This window comes from Sebastes fasciatus, chromosome 12, assembly GCF_043250625.1.
Source record: "Sebastes fasciatus isolate fSebFas1 chromosome 12, fSebFas1.pri, whole genome shotgun sequence".
NCBI lineage: Eukaryota > Metazoa > Chordata > Actinopteri > Perciformes > Sebastidae > Sebastes > Sebastes fasciatus.
The window spans coordinates 9,255,858-9,277,979 of NC_133806.1; the positions used below are offsets into that span (position 1 = coordinate 9,255,858).

At 40.2% G+C, this 22,122-nt stretch overlaps 3 protein-coding genes across 3 annotated transcripts; 2 read left to right on the top strand and 1 right to left on the bottom strand.

Moving 5' to 3' along the window:
• The first annotated feature begins 1,852 nt into the window (after positions 1 to 1,852).
• tnfaip8l2b (tumor necrosis factor, alpha-induced protein 8-like 2b) lies at positions 1,853 to 12,827 on the top strand. Its single transcript, XM_074653020.1, has 3 exons — positions 1,853 to 2,306; positions 9,691 to 10,014; positions 11,490 to 12,827. The coding sequence occupies exons 2-3, from the start codon at positions 9,697 to 9,699 to the stop codon at positions 11,730 to 11,732; spliced, it is 561 nt and encodes a 186-aa protein (XP_074509121.1). The 5' UTR covers positions 1,853 to 2,306; positions 9,691 to 9,696; the 3' UTR covers positions 11,733 to 12,827.
• On the bottom strand, positions 11,906 to 16,996 carry lysmd1 (LysM, putative peptidoglycan-binding, domain containing 1). The gene is made up of 3 exons (XM_074653019.1): positions 15,849 to 16,996; positions 14,423 to 14,742; positions 11,906 to 13,604 (listed from the first exon to the last, which is right to left on the bottom strand). Exons 1-3 carry the CDS (start codon positions 16,017 to 16,019, stop codon positions 13,418 to 13,420), a joined length of 678 nt encoding a protein of 225 aa, XP_074509120.1. The 5' UTR covers positions 16,020 to 16,996; the 3' UTR covers positions 11,906 to 13,417.
• Positions 16,997 to 17,781: 785 nt separating this feature from the next.
• scnm1 (sodium channel modifier 1) lies at positions 17,782 to 21,662 on the top strand. Its single transcript, XM_074653018.1, has 8 exons — positions 17,782 to 17,967; positions 18,110 to 18,180; positions 18,293 to 18,381; positions 19,617 to 19,714; positions 20,157 to 20,257; positions 20,346 to 20,494; positions 20,596 to 20,716; positions 21,097 to 21,662. Exons 1-8 carry the CDS (start codon positions 17,917 to 17,919, stop codon positions 21,206 to 21,208), a joined length of 792 nt encoding a protein of 263 aa, XP_074509119.1. The 5' UTR covers positions 17,782 to 17,916; the 3' UTR covers positions 21,209 to 21,662.
• Positions 21,663 to 22,122: the final 460 nt, after the last annotated feature.

Here is a 22,122-nt window from a genome sequence, read left to right on the forward strand (position 1 = left end):
TTACACGATAAAGAGGAAGCCATCAGGAAACCGCTTAAGCACTACTTCCTGTCTGTTGCCACGGTGACAGACCTCATTCTGCAGTTGCAAACTTTACCAAGACTTTACTCGAGTTAATTTCTTGCAGAAGGGCTGAGTGGGAGGCAAAACAAAGAGGCAGGTGTGTTTCGGTCTGCAGCGCTCACTGGTGGGCTGGTGTCCTGTCCAGGCACTCCTTAGTCCAGCTGGGTCTCAGCGTGACCTTTAACCCCGACATCTGACAACGATTAACATTGGCGAGAGTTTATTGGATGGCGCTTTTTGAATGGCCTGTGCTTCAGCCAACAGCCTCTCAGCACAGCTGGTTGCCATTCAGATAAACCTACAAATAAACTTTAGAACCAGGGGACACTTCCTGATTCTAAATGAATCGTTGAATTCTCAACTTCAAAACCTGCAGACATGTTTCCTGCTGTTGCACAAGACTGCTTGAACAATACCAGGCTCAATAGTGGTTACTCATGATTTATATTACCCTCATCTGTATTTATTTTTCACCCACTCAAATAAGATTTTAAAAGGGTTGATACATTTTATGGCATCCAGCTCAAACAAAGCTTTATTCATAAGAGTGATATTGGCCATCAGATTTTATTAGCCTATGCTGTGACTACAATTGAACTGGCTCCTCTATAGGGGGATAAATCACTTTATCAGGGACAAAGTGCACTATGATGTCATTGTGCCAGATTTAGTAGCCAGTCTTATCTGCAGTTAATTCAGCTTCAAGTTGAGATTTTTTGTCATTTTAAAAAGCACATCTAAAGTGTTAATACAAAAAAGACTGACAACATTTAAGAACCCGTAGAGAAGCTACGGCATACCAACACTTTCTCATCCCAACTCATCAGATGCTGGTGCTTTGTCAGACCCCCTCGGCGTCACTTTTCGGTCGCAGTAAACACAAGCTTTATGTTGTGAATTAAACAAAAACACTTTCTTAGGATTAGGCAACAAAACCACTTAGTTAGGTTTAGGAAAAAAACAACATGGTTGGGCTTAATATTACTACATTTGTACAGTGGAAATAACCCTGAATGTTGTGAAGACGGGACACGAATGAACAGCTTATCGTAACGTGAATGTGTAACTTAACACGGGACTGGAACAGCGGTCTACTGGATGAAAGCCCTGTGTTTGTTGGACCCATCCTCCTCCACCTCCCACCCACCGTGTGCGTCTCTTTCGCTCTTTAAACTACACCACCACAGCACTTTCCCTGATCGTTCAATATTGACGGGGATGGGTTTACATTGTAGTTAATGCAACGCCTGGTGCGTCTCATACCGATGCTAAAGGGTGCCTTGTGCTTCGGTATCGAATGCCGACAGCCGTGACAGAGCATCGGTGTTTGACGCCCTTGGAATGAGAACTGGCTGGGCATATATGGCAATCAGTCTTGACAAGACAATTGTTCTGTAATTACAACAACAAAAGAGACGACTAAATAGTGTTACGAGCAGATATAAGACACACAGGCTTGAGAGACACAGATGCACGGAGCAGGATAAAAGTATTACCATCGTGTCGGCACTGTGTTTTGGCCATAAGCTTTATATCAAAAGTACCACAAGTTGGTAAAAGAGTTTAGTTTCAGTGACTGTGTGCACGTGTGTGTTAAAGACCTGTCTACTCATTGTTTTGATTCTACCTTGAATACGAGACACATGGGGAGGGACACACGGTGCTCAGCCGCACTGACAGGAGCTGCATTCCAGCGAAGGTGAACACACAAAAAAGGGGTTAAGCCACTCCCCTTTCAACTGGCTGCATCCCTGGATTATTGCTAAATTCTTTCTGGGGTTTTCACTTGTCAGAACAAGCAGAGAGCACAACGTCAGCAATACAGAGAGGAGCAGGCAGAGAGACAGCCAGAATCAGACAGAGTGGCAAGGTGTGATGAGAGAGGGCAGGAGAGAAATACAGTGGGTTTGAAGAGTTTGAATTTCAGAGGGAAACACAAGATAGGCAAGTGAGAGAGGAAGAGAGAGAGAGGAAGAGAGAGAGACACACACACTGAGGGGTGTGTCATAGCAATTTAGTTCCTCAAGGAAGTACAACTCAACATTATCTTAAGACAGGGTGGCAGCTCTGACAGAAGCGCTGCAGGAGGGCTATTCTTTCAGGTTTTTTTGGTTCTGCTCGTGGTGAAGATGAAGGGATCTCATTAAATCAACCGGCCTGCGCTGTCAACCTGAGACACAGAGCAGAGGGAGATATCTGACACAGACCAGGAGGGAGGGGGACTCAGCACAAACACCACACAGGTAAGAGAACTTCTGCCGTGTTCATGTGACAGTCAGGAAAAAAATCCTCTGGGCTCCAGATTAGTGTTATGTTCTCCTTTTTTTAATGTTCTTGGAAACATTAAGAGTATTCATCGCTGGCACCCAGAAGAGACAGACTGAGTGGAGGACAAATTGTCTCCACTTCCCCATCTTGAGTTGGGAGATATGCATGTATGCGCTTACAGTCATGCTGGAACAAGTACAGTGTCATGTACAAATGTAGAGCGCACACTTGTTGTTTGCACACGCTGGGAGTTGCTCAACTCAAATCTCGAGGCAGTGGACTTTCCCTTCTTCACTGGCCTACTTTGATTTGAAGTCATAGATATAGACAGCGAAAAGGGCGCAATGTCACTCACACTTTAGTGCACAAACAAGCTGTGGGGCCTCTGCTTATGACTCTCTGCCGTTTAGCCAACCGCCATCTGTTTCGCTTCCCTTTTGAGGCATTGTAGCTGGGTGGGTTGAGCAACGAGTTGTGCAATGCTGATAGACAAATTGCAACATGTGCTTTTTGAGGATTTCAAAATGCTTTCTTGTCTATAAATAAAAAGAACATAAAACACAAGATTTGTCAAATGAAGAAGGCAACTAGCCAACCTTATACAGATTCCAATATGTCACTGAAGTAATTGAACATTAGAGTTTAAACAAGATCTACACATCTGAACCTTCAGCCCTGTTGCCTCCCTCCAGTTCAAAACGAGACAGCGGAAGTGGCACAATACTCATCGTGCACAGAAAGCTGCTGTAGAAGGACACAGAAATCCTGCAGCTTTACTGTTTGAATCCTCTTTGGGTTCATCGCCAGGAGAAAGTTTCTACCAGTTCAATACAGCCACCAGTGATGACCTTTCAACAATAGCCTCCTTGTTTTCACCTGATTGAGTGGTATGGCTTTTTCTGTTGTTTTTATTCTGGAACATTCTCATTGTTGAATCTGATCAAAGGCTGCGGGCAGCTAAAAGAGACCTATACCCTCCTCTCACCTGTTGCAACTATGTCTACTCTAGTGGTTCTCAAAGTGTGGGGCGCGACCCCCTAGTGGGGCGCATAGGCATGACAGATGAAGCGGGAGTGACTGAGGGGAAAGGGCGGAACAGTAAACATATCAGCTATAGCAATGGTGTTCATACAGACAGGTAGTCTGTACACAGGTTTACAGAATGGAGAGGTATTTGACAGGGACTGAAGGAAAAACAGATGATGCTTTGGAGACGAACAAGACAACATGCTCGTCTGACGGTAATCAAAAGAAAATATGAACAAAGTAGGGCTGCACCAAATAGTTTGAAACTTTATTCATAACGTTGGCATTCAAATTATTATCATTAAGATCTTACAGAAACATTACATTCCACCTTCTCTTCCCCCCTCGCTCTCAAACACACACAGTACTCACTCCAAAAGTCAAAATTTATTGAAAAGAGATAGATGTAATAATTTCCAAAATTCACAAGATGTTTTTATTTAATGAAATATTCTGCTTTAATCCAATTTGTTGGCTTTTCAAAACAACATTTTCACTGTGGTCAAAAATTTTTTTACTCTCCCACACAGACCGGTGTTAACGGGGCTTTCTAGCAGCAATCTCACAGCACCATAAATCACATTTATATAAATATTAAGTCTGTCAAAGCTAACACGATAATAGCGCGCTGACGCCACTAATTTCTTTAACACATTAACGCAATCGATCTTTCGGTGGTTGTAGCGGGCTCAATTTTAAAGTCGGAGTGAAGATACTGATATCACATGAAACTAGAAACCCTAAGGAATCCTAAATAACGCTGAAAACATGCACTAAATTTTGCCAAGGAAAAACTGTCGAGGCCATTTTCGAAGGGGTCCCTTGACCTCTGACCTCAAGATATGTGAATGAAAATGGGTTCTATAGGTACCCACGAGTCTCCCCTTTACAGACATGCCCACTTTATGATAATCACATGCAGTTTGGGGCAAGTCATAGTCAAGTCAGCACACTGACCCACTGACAGCTGTGGTTGCCTGTTGGGCTTGAGATTATGATTTGAGCATATTTTTTTATGCTAAAAACAGTACCTTTGAGGGTTTCTGGACAATATTTGTCATTGTTTTGTGTTGTTAATTGATTTCCGATAATAAATACATACATACATTTGCATAAAGCAGCATATTTGCCCACTCCCATGTTGATAAGAGTATTAAATACTTGACAAATCTCCCTTTTAGGTACATTTTGAACAGATAGAAAATGTGAAATTAATTTGCGGACAATCATGCGATTAATCGCAATTAATTATTGTAATCGATTGACAGTCCTAATTAATATGAATTATAAAGAATGCAGTGGGAGACGAGGAGAGACGAGGGTGTATTTTATGTCTGAAAACTCAGACAGGCAGCTGACAGTAGAGACCCAACAAATTCAGAGACATTTATAATCTTACATTCCAGTCACGCCAATAAAAAAGTGGTTCGATGAAGTTTGAGTAGAAGTGTGTGTGTGCACCACCACCACCACCAACCACTGGTGTACTCCACCTGGCTGCCGTGGAGATGAAAGTCAGCGAGGATGTCCATCTGTCAAGCTCGCAGTAAGGAGGACCTGCTGCACTCTAATAACAGTGTAGGGCACGTTTTGATCGGCTGAGTCAAACAGGGCTTCATGAATCACCCTCTTAGCCCTGTGAGAAGTTGTATCATCATACTTACACAATCTGGAAAAGGTGAGGAGACAAGCACACACAAAAAAAATTCCAACACGTTTAGTCACAAAAACACCTGAGTGCAAAAACAACCGGAAACCACTTTTACTCAAAAAGGCACAAGTTCATACATGTACGCAAACACTGAGGCCCGATGCTGGAGTCATCTCAGGAATGCTAAATATTTACCTCTCCTGTCTGCCTGGATGGCTCAACCAATCAGCTCTCTCTCTCTCTTGACTGTCCATTAACCTAATGTTTAAACATTCCTCACCGCCTGGCTGTTAACAGTAACTCCGAAATGATGCTTCCACCTGTTATTTTTCATTTTGCTCTCCTGACTGTATCAGATCTCACACAGTATATAGGTGCTTGTCAAACCCAGCAGGAATTTGGGAGGGAAACAAACACTTGAACATGTAATGCAGTCACTCCCTGGTGGGTGCCAACAACGAACCGACGCTTAAAAGCCCTCTTCAATCCATCGCTACCAGAAAATTGATGCTCAACATTGAAAGTGTCCTCGATGTGACCGACGTCCATTACAGAAAAGTGGTTTCATGGCGATGTGCTGCCTGTAAGACAGAAATGTTTCAAGGCTCTCTTCAAACGGCCTCAACCTTCTGATAGATCTGCATAAAACAAACAGTGTAGAAACACAAAAGGCCAAGCAGTCTCCTGCTGAGGAGTTCCATTTCACTATGTGGAATACCGGCTGATGACTACACACTGTGCATGTCCCTCAAATCCCTGTAGTCTTTTTAGCAAATAAATGAGATTGAAGCATGAATCTGAAATAGCTATCACGCTGCTCCACTTCCATTATCACCGTTAAGGGAAATTAATCTAATGAATGTTCTTTAATTCCCCACAGGGAACCCAAAGCTTTTGTAACAAAGCGAGCTATTAGAAATGTGACACTTGTTCGAAATTAATGGTTGTGCATGTAAAATGGAACCTAGTGAGATCTCCTATAAAAGTGATTGTTTGCTTATTATGGATGCCGCTGCTGGGACGGGGAGGGTCACAGCCGGCGCTCCGTATTTGCATGATACGATCGTTAACGCGACCCGATCACTTTTTGGGTTTATTAGCGAGCCGTGGAGTCGTTGGTTCACAGTGCTGACTGTGCATCACTGAGGTCGGACAACGAGAATATCATCATTTGAATAACGCTGTCTAATAAGCATAAACAGGCATGAGAGAAACACATTACAGCCACCATCAGGCTGTTATCATTGAGTAAACTGACGACCCCTGACTAAAGGGCCTTTCACATAGGAAAGCGGGAACGGCACCGCTGGTGCTCTGAAACTCACTATTTGCGAAAGCTTGCGCGGTGCAACAACAGCTTTTCGTAGCGCAAACATGAAAGGCCCATAAGTGACATTTAATGGATATTTCATGTTATATTCAATGCATAACAATAACAGTAGAGAACAACTGATAAACTGTTCAATTAACCCAAATAGTGAACGCAATAACTGCAGGAAGTTTTAGTTAATTAGCAATTTGGATGAATTTTGAGCAGATTATTTCCTGTGAATATTGCATCAGAGATGAGATTGTTTTAGGAACCTTTAATACAAATCTCTGTATTATGTATATACTGTATATTTTATATTTTTAACAATCATACCTACGGCCGTATATGGCTTATTTTTTTTTTACAAATTCAGTGTTTTCTTCTCCTTGACACTTTCATTGTTCTATTAGCTCTTTGGTTGTTTTAACTGCGTACTTCTCTAATTTTTAAATTAACATCTTACATAGGGCTGTCAATCGATTCAAATATTCAATCACCATTAATCGCATGATAGTCCATAGTTATTTATTGCTCAATTTTTATCTTTTCAAAATGTACCTTAAAGGGAGATTTGTCAAGTTACTCTAAACAACATGGGAGTGGGCAAATATGCTTGTTTTATGCAAATGTATGTATATATTTATTATTGGAAATCAATTAACAACATAAAGCAATGACAAATATTGTCCAGAAACCCTCACAGGTACTGCATTTAGCATAAAAATATGCTCAAATCATAACATGGCAAACTGCAGCCCAACAGGCAACAACAGCTGTCAGAGTGTCAGAGTGTCAGTGTGCTGACTTGACTATGACTTTCCCCAAACTGCATGTGATTATCATAAAGTGTGCATGTCTGTAAAGCGGAGACTCGTGGGTACCACTAGAACCCATTTTCATTCACATGTCTTGAGGTCAGAGGTCAAGTGTCCCCTTTGAAACCCCCCCAGAAACCTCCTCAGGTTGGGAACCAGTGCCCTATAGGCCAGTAGTTAAGGCAGTCTGTTTGGGGTGCTCACTTTCTGTTCATGCTCTGTCACTGTTGCAATCTGGGAAAAGCAGGCATGGACCTGCCTCAGCTATGCAACCTTCCTGTTCCTCTCAAATACTTGTCCACACAGGCCAGAAGTGGAATTTAGTGCAGAAAATTACACTGAAAGATGTTCGGTAACTGTTTGAACACTCCGGGTCTATAAACGTGTGATTGTAAGGCCAAATGACACAGGAAGTAAGAGAGGATACACAGAAGTCTCAGTGGCACTGATGCATACAACAGATACTGTATGTCTTTGTAGACTCTGTCTTACTCATCGCAAATACTTTGGATTAAGGTGAAGTTGGAGTTGAGAATTTATAGAGGACTTTATAGTGTTCTTTATGTGTGTGTTTGTGGGATTGGAGACAACTAGGAGTTATTTACCAAGCGTAAGTATTCTACAAGGACACACCGTTGCTTCATCTATCGTAAGAGTCATTGTAATCTGATCCTTTCAATCTGGATTTTTGCTTGCCCAGTCTTCTCTACTTCTCCAATAAGAACATCAGCTAAATAAAGAGTAAACGTAGTTCTCCTTCGTGAATGATCCACTCCAAATCTGCCTGCTTTCATGTAAGAGATTAGAGGAGTAAAATCAAACGTAATTTAAAAGGAATTAATTCAAACTGTGTTGACAATCAAAGATAAACAGTGGATTTTGTCATAGCGTGCAGCATGCATGCTGATGACCTCCCGGGGGGCTTCTCTGTGATGGATGCTAGGTGTGGTTAAAGTCTCAGCGGAGAAATTAAAAGCCTCTGTGGAGTCTCTTCCATGGTACTTTTCCCTTTTGGCTTCATATGTGAATGTCAGATACAAAAACAAACACAAACTGGAACTAACATTACATAAAAGAAGTGTTTCAAATGTGACATGAGGCATTGTATTTTCAGTGTTTAAGGGGAGACAACCCAGGAGAATAGGGAAAACAATTGTAACTAATAGATATGGAAATTATTTTTTGTATTACAAGTTTTCTGAAATGTTATGTTTAAATATGCAAATAAGGCATTATATTATCAAATATGTGCTAATTCTTATACATTTCCAGAACAGAAATCTGAACATTGGATAAAGCCAGCTTCAGTATTATTGTTTCATTTTCTTTACATATTAAAGTCAAAGGTTTATACAAAGGGAATTATTAATATATCTCTTTGTATCACTCCATAAATCAGAAAACACTGTCAACAATCATTAAAAAATAAATTTTTGTGTTATATAAATCAGGCTATGAATGATACAGTATATGGACAAACCCCTCTGTAAAAATCTTCAGAATATAGATACGAATGAAACTGGGAAGTAATACTAATAAGTTTATGTTTAAATATTCAAATGAGGCAATATCTAATGGTAACTTTTGGGGAATTTAGGAGAAATCTACAGACGTAAATAGACAAAGTAGTAAAATAAACACATAAATGTGTATTTTAGATGTTTTCCTTTCCACTAATCTGAAAGAAGACACGTTATGGAAGCAAAATAGCCCAACATTTTTAAAAATTGACCAGTGTATGAAAAACAATGTTTTTGCCTGTATAGTGTCTCGCAGCACTGAGCAGATATCAATTTATTTTTATCTTCATATATGACGAAATATTTGAGCTTCAATTGTTAACATTTGCGTCACTGAAATACTTGTGTGTGAGGTGTCTGAATAGCTGGCAATCTGAAAGTCAGAGACTCAAAGTAATGACTGGAAGGTCGCCAGTTCAAATCCCCAGATCGTCTGTGAAATTTGGATAAGAGAGGTGAACATATGTTGCCCTCCCCAGCCTCCATAACAACAAAAGGTTGGCCCTTGAACATGGCACTTAAACTCCAACTACTCCAGCTGCTTGTTGTCGGCCAGTAAATGACTGAAACTCTGCCGAGCAGCAACCAGATGTTGTACTTCCTCTTCTTTTAAGGCTCTCTCTATAAATATCTTCATTATTTTTGGAAGAGTGGGAACTCACCCTTATATTTAGCACTTGTATTCGTTGGAGAAAAGCAAGTATAAGTAAGAGCAAGTATTTCTATTGTTAATTGCCTGAGGCTCTGGATTAGCTGTAATCTGGTGTCAGGTATGGGCTGTGACAGGGAGTCTTTTTCCATGTAGAAAGAGCACTTTTGGAGGAAACAACTGTCCGTGAGCTCACAATCCGCTCAGAGAAAGCTGGACTTGCAAATGTTAAATATATTTGTGATTGGGAGTATTATGTGCAGTTTGCTAATGTCAGTCCTAATGTATTAGCACTACTAATTTGCAACATTCACTACTGCACTTTTAATCACCAACTCTCTGGACACAATTTGAAAATAGTTTTTTCTTTCTCCCCGTCAATACAGGCAACCATGGACGCCTTCAGCTCCAAGGACATGGCCTTGAGGGCGCAGAAGAAGATCCTCAGCACCATGGCCACCAAAAGCTCCATCCAAATGTTCATTGACGACACCAGCAGCGAGATCTTGGACGAACTGTACCGCGTCTCCAAAGAGTACTCAGGTAATAAATCGGAGGCCCAGAAGGTGATCAAAGACCTGGTCAAGATAGCCGTGAAGATCGGCGTGCTGTTCAAGAACAACCGTTTCAGCACAGAGGAGCTGGGGGTGGCCACAGATTTTAAGAAGAAGCTGCACCAGGGCGCCATGACCGCTATCAGCTTCTATGAGGTACGATTACACATTTTAATGTACACGATATATATGCAGGCTTTGGAAAGCCAGAACTTGAGTGATCGGAGATTAATGTACTCTACGCTGACACAGACAATCCAATTAGTAGATAAATCACATAAGGATAAGGACAGCGGTAAACTTGTTCAGGAAGGAAATTTCCAACAGATGGACTGACACAAAACAGTAAATAACCCCTGTAATCTTTCTATCCTGTATTCAAGAGTCCAACTCGGCTTTCATAACATACGACAGAACATAGATGGGTTTGTACCATTTAGAGTTTAGATTTACAGAAATTGACAACTACAAGAAAGGTTGTCATTACTAGATAAAAAAAATAAAACCTAAAAGTGTGTGCAGCAGTATTTAATAACAGGGTGTAGCATTTTGGGGGATCTTTTGGCAGAAATGGAATATAATATTCATAACTATGTTTTCATTAGTGTATAATCACCTGAAACTAAGAGTCGTTGTGGTTTCATTAGCTTAGAACGAGCCATTTATATCTATCTAAACACGGCACAGCTGGCTCGTAGCTAACGGTACCAGTGAAAACAACGGCAACAGTGCTGACAGAGCCAACAGTGTTAACCTGAGGGGAAGCCTGAAACTAAGGATGGCTTCTGAGCGAGGCGAACTGCGTTACTATGGTTTTGCACTCGGCGGCTCACGTTAAGATGCCACCAAATCCTACACACTGTCCCTTTATACTCATCCCATTCGACTGCTATCAGGCCATTAAATAGGCATCATCAGTCACTACAAGCCCCATAGGGGACTACTACAACTACTACGTTGTTTAAGTAAAACTTAGAAGCAACAACTAACATGTTGTAAAACTGAATGAAACGTCACGTTTTGAACACAAACAAAAGGCTTCTTTAGGTTTAGGCAACAAAAAAAAAGTTACATTTTGGAAAAACATCGTATTTTGGGTGAAAATAAGTATAAACACAAACATATTGTTGGTTTCACACGAGATGCGGACTGCTGTCTCCTGGGTGAAAGTCCTGTCTTTTGTGTCCCATCCATCAAGTTTCACGATATCTACACTACAGCGCCTGACTTGCGATTCTGCTCCTGTCATAATTACTACGGTCACTAAAGGTCACTGTTGTGTTCTTTTGTACCTTCTTTCGGTGATCTACCATGTGAATAGATGATAAAACCTACTAGTAGGCCCCTATTGACCCACATCTATGGTGCTTATAGGGGCTGATAACGCATCTTTAACAGCCTGACAACAGTCTAATCGGCTGCTTTATAAGTGCATTTTAGTTTTTTTCTTTTTAAGGATGTGCAGCCCAATAAAAGACTTGATTAATTAAGGATACACGAGTTTGCTACATCCATCCATCTGTCTCACATTTACAAATCCTCTATTGGATTTTGTCTTTTATCCAATACAGATATTAAAGATGAGCCTCAGTAATAACGTTCTGACATTACATTTCCCCCGACTGGTGCAGGTGGACTTTACCTTTGATAAAGCAGTGATGGCGGAGCTTCTGACCATCTGCAGGGATCTGATGCTGAAGCTGGTCAAAACCCACCTCACCCCTAAATCCCACGGTCGCATCAACCACGTCTTCAACCATTACTCTGATCCAGAGCTCCTGACCAAACTGTTCGAGCCCAGCGGCCCCTTCCGACCCCACCTCACCAAGATCTGCAAAGGACTCGACAAACTTATGGAGGAGGGGACTATATGACGTAGAAACAGTAAAATGTCACACAGACACTGGGAGATCAATAGGCAGACTCACCTAAGACTCACTGTTGGACACAATTGTTCTTATTGCTGCTGAGGACCGGCAACGCAAGACAAGTGATTTGAGAACAAAACTGCTGACCCATCTTTCTCAAAGAACATGTGGGATAGAAATAAAGTTGGTTGAGTCATTCCTCACGTTTTTAATGTCTAGAAGTGATATAGACTGTACAATTGTGATATATTCTTGTTTATTCAGACAAAGTTCACAGAAACCAAACTTGAATATAAACTGGTTTATACTATATCAGCTGTTTTATTAGATTGTGAACATCCGACGTTAAATATTTGAGACCTTGAAATGTTTCATTCAGAACTACTGATGTCATGTATTCTGGAGAGGAGGAGTTAAAACAGCTGGAAATATTGCATAAAGAGGACAGACAGGGAACAAAGCCACTGTAATACAGCACTGCCCTCTGGTGGTCAGGACCATATATTCAGCAACTCAATGTACTGTATTTACTGAAGCGTCCAGAAGACAATGCAGCCAATAACAAAGCAAACAGCCCCACAGTAGACAATTACTTACACCAACACTTTGCAGTCTCCGCTTCAAAACATGTTCAGAACAAAAAGACTGCCTCTTAAATAGTGTTGACTGCTTGACTGTTAATCCTATAATTCATGTTTTTCTGAATATTGGATCACAGACAAGTGTTATTTTTTTGGTTTTACATTACAAAAAGACATTGAAAATCAATACAAACAAGGGGATTATAAATCCCTGTGCTGGACACTCCACCTTATAGAATAGTCAAATACTGTAATTTAGTGTTTAACTGCTGAAATATTTCTTCTTTGTGTGAGCAACAATGTGGAGAAAAGTCAGTTGAAGTTTCAGAAAGCTGTTTTTAAAGATCAAGTGCTTATGAGAGTCAACGGTTTCTGGAGTAAGTACGGACATATATAGACTCTGAATCTAGACATGGGATCAAACATTTTTTTTTTTATTCTAAAATGAACTATACAAAACTTAAATGAAATTAAAAAAAAAAATATGCACATAAATAATAAAAAGATTGCTGTCAAAGAATATTCTAAAAGACGTCTTTTTTTAAACTTTGGATACATTAGAGTTTACATTGTTCAGTAGTATCAGAGAGACTTTGTGCTCTTCATATTCCAGTCAGATAACATGATTCATATATTTTACAGTTTTCAGAAAACTTGGCCGACTTTGCACTATCAGGTTGTGAGGTAGTATTACAAACTGACCACTTGTTGAGTTGACCATATCAAGTCATATGACTAAACCAACTTGTGACTGCGGATTCTCACTTTTCACATTTCACGCTCTTGTCTCCTGCATGGGAAAACAAGCCAAATGGGCCGTAGCTTTTCATAATCTACAGTATATGTCTCAACAAATAAATAAGAAGGCTACACTAGTGCAATATTCATTTTAAAATCATGTTAAAAGACAGTGTAACTTCCAGTTAGAAGGTCTAATATCTAATGGCAATATGACAAGACATTCAAGCTTCAAGTCCATACAGCAGCAGATCTGTTCCTTTATCTGTGATGCTCCATTAGCCTGCAGGCCGAACCCTGCCACACGGCTTTCTAGAAAAAGTTCCTTTAATGATCAGAGCGAGACGGCAAGTCACATAGAGGAACATCAAGTCACAGCTGGAAGATCTCATCTTCCCTGTCTCTCAGTTTCTTGGTGAGTTTGGTGATAGTTAGGGGTACTGCCACGTGTGATGCCTGCTGCTGTTGCATTCTGGAAGATAAAATGACACTCTGCGACCTTGTAAGCGGCCGCCAGTCTGACTTCCTGCTGCTGCAAGCTGCTTCTAGGGCGGCGGCCCTGTGAAGAATAAACAGATGAGAAGATACGGTAAGTCTGAATACTGATATGATTCACACACAAAAATCAGCCTGCGTTCATCTTTAGCAGCTATCGATGAGATTTTGCTGAACCGCCTGAGTCCTGTTAAAATATCAAACAGGTGACCTATAAATTACATTCATATGCAACATGTATTGACAATCTTATTTTCAGTAGCAACTAGGACTGACCCGAATGCTTTGAAGCTCTGACCTCTGCCATGGTAATTGAAGTATGTAAAAATGATAATGTATAAATCCCCAAAATAGCCCATGAAATAAGGAATAATCCCACATTATTCATATTTAACATAAATTATTATTAGTTATTCTCAGACAGATATCGCTGTTTGTTGTGTGTAGAGGTGCGTGTAGGTACAGTAGTGTGTCAGCTGCACTGTTTCGGGCACTGAAACGGGGGAGATGGAGACAGACAGACAGAAGAACATGTCAACCTGCTGCACTGCGCCATGAAGCTTTGAATATTCCCATCGAAGCTTCGAAGCCCAAAAAATGGTATTCGGGACAGCCCTAGTAGCAACCTTTGCTGCCAAAGCAGGAAGTAGTTCATAAGAATGCAGGCCAGTTAGATGGAAAGGTGTGTTAGGTAAGTATTTGACTTGGACCATAGCCTTCAACAACTGGTTCGTCTTTGGGGGAAAATAAACAAATGGCGACATGCTATATATGAAATATATTAACACTTTGAATGCCAAACAGCAGCACAGACGCAACTAAAATGGCAAGACTTGAGCACTCAAACATGGAGAATGACTGTCTTGTGCCGTGCAGTCATACCTTTTCTCTGCTTCCTGGCATCCTTTGACAGCAGCCTGCTTGGACTGACTTATCAAGCCATCCAACCTTTTCAGAAAATCTGCTGGAGAAAGGTCTGACGCTCTTTCTTTGCCATCATTTTGTTTCCTCTCAGAGGAGTTGCCCGTGTGCCCATTTTGAGCAGAGGCACAGCCAGCACTGTCTTCTTCACCGTCCTCTTCCGCCAAATCCACCCCGTTACTACAGCGGTCCAAGTCTGACAGCACGGGGATCGACAAGGACTTCTTCAGGAATATCGACTCGTTGGTGTACAGCCTGTTGGCTCTTTTGATTTGCTCCATCTGTAAGAGAAGATTACCTCGTCAGCCTTTTGTAAATAGTCTCACTTAATAATATAAAGTTGATTGGTACTTTTTGCTTTTTTTACTAAAACCAGGAGCAGGACAACACTACAATTAACTCATGCAAATTGGCAACGGCTGAATACACAATCTAATTAAAAGTGCTGTGCTGTTTGTGATTTTGGATATTAGGGTTGAGACTGTTGATTCATTATCAACTTAAAGCTGTGGTAGGCTGGTTAGAGCATGTTTAAAAAGTTATTTTTATAAAACGGTCACTATGTCCTGACAGAAATGCACGAGACAGGTTATCTAAAAAAAAAATCGTGTGCCTCTGTGTCCTCCGGTGTCCTCCGGTGTCCTCCGGTGCTCCTAATGGCATCTGCAAGATCTCACAGACCGGAGGAAAACAACCAATCAGAGCTGAGCTGGAGCCTTGCCGTCTCCGAGCAGCTGTCAATCACTCGCGAACTCCGACCAAACGGTCAAACTAGGCAGCGCTGATCAAATATGAATCCATATTCTGTTACTGTAATGCCTATTTCTCGCCTCAAATGTTTTCAGCAACATATTTTAGTGTACTGTTTAGCTGTAAAATTAGAAAGTTTGTGACCTTGCCACCATGTTGAGATGAGTGGAGGAAATACCAAGCACATATATAATATATTAAGCATATATATATATATATATATATATATATATATATATATATATATATATATATATAAATGCATATATATATATATATATATATATATATATATGCATATATATATATGCATATATATATATATATATGCATATATATATAAATATATATATATATATATATATATATATAAATGCATATATATATATATGCATATATATATATGCATATATATATAAATATATATATATATATATATATATATATATATATATATGCATATATATAAATATATATATATATATATATATATATGCATATATATAAATATATATATATAAATATATATAAATGCATTTATATATATATATATATATATATATATATATATATGCGCTTAAGGAACAATAAAGATAAAGAGTTGACTTGAATAGTTTGAGGATGAAGTAATACTTACAGAGACTCCATACTTCAGAGCCAGTCCCTGCAGAGTCTCTCCAGGCTGGATGTTGTGTTCAACGCCTCTCTGGAGAACGGGACTCCGTACCAGACTGCCGTAAGACCGGGTGCGGCTCCCCCGGAGCAGGCCGTTAGTCCCGGTGGGCAAAGCCGCTCCATCCCCGGACATGGTTCCGTTAATAAGTTGGCAACCGAGCAACACGGTGGTTTAATGCGAGTACCAGCAAACGTTCATGTTGTTCATATCATATGAGAATACACAGATTCTACTTGTTGCATGTGAAGTAAACAAACTAGCAGTTTAGTTAGTTAGCCTGCTAAGTTGTGAGCTAATTAACGTTAGTACTTTTTTCCGTGTGTGACTGTTGCCTGTCGAACCTCTGCCACAGCTATATAATAATAACTTACTTGACAACAAGTTTCACCTCCCATATCTCCCAAACAAACACCTGAAGAAGTAGCTTGACAGTGTGTTCACGTCTCCTGCAGTCAGCTGCTGGCTGCCATATGTTGCCATGGCTGCCGAGTAGTGATGTGCCGCTCAAGAACGAGCCGGTTCAAAGAGCCGGCTCTTTTAAGTGAACGATAAGAGCCGGCTCCCGTACTAGAGCCATATTTTTTTTTTTTCTTTAATTAATTCAAGGCAGAATGACAGGACGATCTTCTCCGTAGGGATATTACGTGCTGTGCCGAGGCTTCGGAGATTGTCGAGTAATGCAGGAAGTTTTCTGTGAAATACGTATCAAGGCTTGTATCGTTTTAGACAAATGACGTCATTGAAGACGCCCGAAGCCGAAATACAGTTGAGAACTTATTATTCCTGAATAAAAACGAATAATGTCTCCCATCTCACATTTTCCTTTAGTTACACACGCACATTCACTGCCCTGTGCCCGGTTAAACCACTGCCACATATCGGGAATATATCTGCCTGTTTTACTCTATTTGACCGATAGGTGGTTTTCGTGTACATATTAAGCCTCCTGGGATGAACCTTTTTGCGAACCAATTTGCTGGAAAGCTTCAGTGCTTCATGAAGCTTCATCTCGCCATCATTACTTCTCCACGCCACGGGCATTCCATGCACTGACTGTGACTGAATGTTGTGTTAATGACGTCCTTGCGACCATCAGGTGATGACAGACAAGGATCATACCATCAAACAGGGAGGGGCGGGGGTGCGCGGCGCTCTGACGGTCTACAGGTATAGAGCAGGAGGAAGAGGAGGAGAGAAAGAGAGTGTTGTGCGCAAATAGCAGACAAGATGAGTGACAATCGGAAATGAAGGAGCATGTAAAATTACGGTATTCTAAAAAAATTATAAGGTTTAGTATAATTAAATTGAATAATTTAAGTGATATATCTGCACACATACTGATCATAGGTCAAAACAGCTAAAGCTAAATTTGGCTGAATTATAAAAGGCAGAAGTGGTTAAATAAGGAGCCGTTTGGGAGCCGAAAGAGCCGGCTCTTCTTGGTGAGCTGAGCCAAATGATCTGGCTCACTAAAAAGAGCCGGAATTCCCATCACTATTGGCTGCCGAGTTCAGTCTCATGAGTCGTCACATGCGCTGCATTCAAATCAAAATGGAATAACCGAAACACATTGAGGTCCTTGACACATAATTAATCAGCAATTGAAGATTTCTGCTTATTTTAATGTTTTCTGAACGTTAGGTTCACTTAAGACATGTGGTGCATTTCAAATATATATCAGATCTAATTTAAGGTATATTGAACATTTCTAAACCGTACAAATGCAAACTATAGTAAGTGGCTTTGCCTAGCCATGTCGTTGTAATGATTATATGGGTTCTGCAAATTAAGAGAAACAAGTAGAAATCGGTGGTCACTGGCAAACTCCGAGATCAAAACAATTTAACACCACAAAACTGAGCTGAACGGTATTTTTTTTAAAATAGGAAGCTTGTATTTCCCCATTTCCCTTTGTTGACAGTGAACGCAACACTGCTATCAGGATGTTATTGTGGTGAAGTAGCAGCTAGTCAGCTATGCTAACCTGCTGTTACTGACATCTGTTTTCAGATTAACAACCAAAATAATCATGTCTTTTAAAAGGGAAGGTGATGACAAGAGTCAGCTGAACTTACTGAAGGTAACATTTTACTTTTCAGCTTCTTTTAGAGGAGATTTTAGGAGGTTATGCATGTTGTTATGGTTAGCATCCAGTAGCCACGTGTTAGAGATGCATCTTTACTTTAATTAGGTCTACTAACTCTATTGTTGCTGTGTTTCAGAAACGACGTGTGGCAGATCTTCTGTCTCATTTTATTCCAGAAGATGAAGCAGCTCTTATGAACAATGGAAGGTGAACACTCACATGTTTGGGAAAGTGTAATCTGAGCTTGTTAAGTGGCTGTTTAAACACATGATAACAGATGACATGAAGCTGAAATCCAACCTGTTTGTTCCGTTTCTAGATACACTTGCCTTGTGTGCTCCTACCGGCCTGTGTTTGACACGGTCGACACGCTGACAGTCCACAGGAACGGGAAGAGACACCTGGAAGGTGAGAGGCGTTTAATTGACTCACACTTAATGATGCTGTTTAGTTTTTATACCAGCAGGTTTTTTTTGTGGCAATGTGTTAAAGTAGTGATTTCCTTTCTTTCCTAAGATTATATCTAGTGTAACTTTCTTATAAACAGCCTTTTGTTTTGATGATTTAGCAAAATAATATTTATGGAATATCTGGATATAAATTATATCCTGACATAATTTGGTTGAAAAATAAAACCATAGTGACAAACATCAAAATTAGCCTAAATGTGAAATCTACTGTTCATCAGTAAATTAATGTGATAACTGATTTTCAACAGTGGCACATCTAGACGATAAGATAAGATATTCATATAAAATATGAACCATTTAAATAGAAGGAAGTATAAAAAATAGGAGCAGTATATACAGTATTGACAATAAACAGACTATTAACAAAATTGCACAAGTGGAAAATGATATTGCACAATGAGAATGAATTAATTAAATTCCACCTGAAAATATCAGGTTATTGTCAGTTTTTGGTGTGTAAGTGTATGTGGTCTACTGGGAGCAGTGCTGGTTGTGGAGTCTGACAGCTGCAGGAAGGAAGGACCTGCGATAGCGCTCCTTCACACACTTTGGGTGGAGCAGCCTGTCGCTGAAGGAGCTCTCCAGTGCTGAGATGGTGTGCTGCATGGGGGTGGGAGTCATTCTCCATCATGGATGACAGCTTAGCCATCATCCTCCTCTCTCCCACCAACTCCACTGTGTCGAGGGGGCTTCCCAGGACAGATAGAAGGAGGCAATACAGATACAATATTGTACTCTATCACAGTGTGCCATTTTTATTATCATGCCAAATCAATTAAGAGGCTGGCTATGCATAAAATAACCACTCTGTTTCGGCTAATTCAGCAAATAAATTAAACTCCTGACAATAAAGTCAATTTGCACAATGAAGCAAAAATCATCTAAAAATCCAACATAACCATAAAACTGTCCAGCTTATTGATTTTCAACATTGCTCATGGTGGCATAATACAACCAGAGATATTGAAGGGATAGCAAGTACTATGGTATTAATGAAATGGTAAATTGTATGATGGTTGACAAATGTATATTGTCTCACAGTGTATATTTTTATATTGCCTAACCATATATATATATATATATATATATATATATATATATATATATGCAACTTAAAGTAATTACATATTGCTTAGAAAATAAACAGTTGTTTTTTATGTTGTATTTCATTAGGATTAAAAGCATTTTATGGCAAGAAAGCACGGCTGAAGAATGAAATAATAAAAAGGCGCCATGAAAACTACGTCCAGGCTGAAGAAGACACAAGGCAGGTTGGTTACTATAACAGTAATGAGCATAAGGTGCCTTTTCTCTGTCAAGTAGCTGTTCAGCTGACTCATCAGCAAACTTTTCACAAAGTCTTGATGCATGTGGTTGTATGGAAAAGTTGTTTCTGGAGCGCAGGAACAACAGACGGAGTCAGCCTGATTATCCAACAGGCTGAAGGTCAGTGAGTCATCATTGGAGGAAAAAAACATGAGCTGAACAAACTTAGTCTTTCTCTGAGACTGTTGAACCATGTGGTTGTCTTGTGTGTGGCGCGCCTGTGACTACCATGTGACCCTGACATATGACATCCTACTTGATACAAATTTCCAAGTTATTGTCTGTTGTGGAAAAGATGAGCAACACTTGATGGAACATTTAGGAGAGCTGATTTCTGACTTTTGAGACACTTCTACGATTACACACAGTGTTTTGTTGTGTTTTTAGGAACCGTCCTGTTCAGCCCCTTTACTGGCACAAACACGGAAGCTTACACATCATGCTTTATTGAAGACTGTCCCATATAACAGCTGCCATACAAAAACCAGGTGAGTGAGATGGTTATTTCATATAGAAATCATCACAAACATTAAAAAAAAACACAGTTTTAAACATAAATCTGTTATTATTTTCAAGTACAAAATCTGAAAAAGGAGCGGTGAGCAACGGCTCAGGTCCCAGCGACAACTCTTCCAGCAAAACGGCATCCGAACTAGAAAAAGCTTGTCGGAAAACTGAATTTTCAAACAGTTTATCACAAAGCACTTCTAGTGGCTGCACAGCAGGTAAAGTCTGCCATAAGAAAATCTTTAATTTTCAGATTTTGTGTTGAAGAAAACCCTGGTCCGATTGTGCTTTAATTGCTTGCATGTTTTGTGTCCTGTAGACAGTGAAGGGTCACATCCATCAGAAGACACGAAAGAAGCTCAGGCTGCAGTGACACAGGAGGCAGAGCCTGTAACGGCCGAGAGGAGGAGAGAGCTGGAGCACTACCTCAAACTGAAAAGGTACACAACTGTTTTTAGCTGGACCACAGAGGGCCAGCACTACAAACGCAAGTCTGTCACTGACTGACTGACTGAGTGATGAAGTTACACGATTTGTCGGCCGAGTGATGGAGTTTCCTCATCGGCCGTTGCTCTTTCAAAATGAAAAGGACCTGGTGGACATGTAACGCCGGATTTAACATCATAGACATGACCACTGACTAGTTGTGTAACAATTTAGCCACAAATTCACAGACTGACCGTACACAGTCCAGCCATATATTCGGTTTTGACCGAGTCTTATTTGTTGTGCATTATCATGATATTGAGTATCGATGTCAGCTCAGTATATTTGACTGTGCCAACATCATGGCTTTCATCTTGCTTTGTGTATTTCTTAGTGATGGGTGGTTGAAGGACCGGAGCGGCCAGTGGGTGAGAGACGAGAATGTGGAGTTTGATTCAGATGAGGAGGAGCCGACTTCGCTTGCCACCTTACCTACAAGTCACTGAGAGGACTAAGAACTGTGGGGAAACACAGATGAACTTGTACCACATTGGTGCATTCAGAGGCAACAATGCTGTTTGAAACAGCCGGAGCTCCACGTGCAAGGACTTTTGTACCATTCATCAACCTTTCACTGAATTCCTCTGCTGATTCTACAGCGCCTGTGTAATCTTGAGACTCAATCCTTAGTTGTTATAGAAGCCTGCTAGTCACCAGTATTGATGCTTTTATTTTAGCAGGAAACTCACAATTTAAGGAAACGTCATTTTCACAGTCAGCTGATATATCATAACATACGATTTACAGAATCAGACTCAACAGTAAGAAAAAAAAGTCCTTTAATTTTTGAAATCCTGTCACTAACTTACTGATGAGGTTTGATACTGTTTTTGTTACTACGTGGAATATCAAGCAGATTTGAAACCATTATGATCTCAAGAGAAAATAAAATTTTTGAACAAGGCTCTTCTTGCTGTGGTGTTTTTCTCAGTTTCCTCTCACAAAAACTCCAACCGAAGTGGTGTCCTAAAGTCTGGAAGACACTAAAGAATAATTCTGGTTTATGACTACTTGGGCACTATTTCCATATGATAACACTGAATTCACCAAAGTAGTCAGAGACAACAAAAAAAACAGACAATCAGAAAACAAGCCAATAGTTCATTCAGATTATCTAAACCACTGGTTTCCAATCTGGGGGTCCCGACCCCCACTAGAGGTCGCCATAGCATCATGGAGGGTCACGAGGCCTTCTTGATTTCAAAAGGGTGTAAGACAACTTTTCTAAAAAAAAATATACATTTGGCCGATATCTCAACATTTCATTCATGTGAAATTGTTATTTTTAAAGTTTGGATTATTATTTAAGATATAAACAGGATAAGGGTACGGTGAAGACCTGAACACAAGTTACATTCAC

Bases quoted from the DNA above. Each gene is read 5' to 3' on its own strand.
- tnfaip8l2b (XM_074653020.1), top strand. From the start codon at position 9,697: ATGGACGCCTTCAGCTCCAAGGACATGGCCTTGAGGGCGCAGAAGAAG. The intron at 10,015-11,489 runs GTACGATTACAC...CGACTGGTGCAG, and splicing joins CCGCTATCAGCTTCTATGAG to GTGGACTTTACCTTTGATAA.
- lysmd1 (XM_074653019.1), bottom strand. From the start codon at position 16,019: ATGTCCGGGGATGGAGCGGCTTTGCCCACCGGGACTAACGGCCTGCTC. The intron at 14,743-15,848 runs GTAAGTATTACT...CTTCTCTTACAG, and splicing joins CTCTGAAGTATGGAGTCTCT to ATGGAGCAAATCAAAAGAGC. The intron at 13,605-14,422 runs GTATGACTGCAC...TATTCTTCACAG, and splicing joins TGCCAGGAAGCAGAGAAAAG to GGCCGCCGCCCTAGAAGCAG.
- scnm1 (XM_074653018.1), top strand. From the start codon at position 17,917: ATGTCTTTTAAAAGGGAAGGTGATGACAAGAGTCAGCTGAACTTACTG. The intron at 18,181-18,292 runs GTGAACACTCAC...TTCCGTTTCTAG, and splicing joins GCTCTTATGAACAATGGAAG to ATACACTTGCCTTGTGTGCT. The intron at 20,717-21,096 runs GTACACAACTGT...TGTATTTCTTAG, and splicing joins CACTACCTCAAACTGAAAAG to TGATGGGTGGTTGAAGGACC.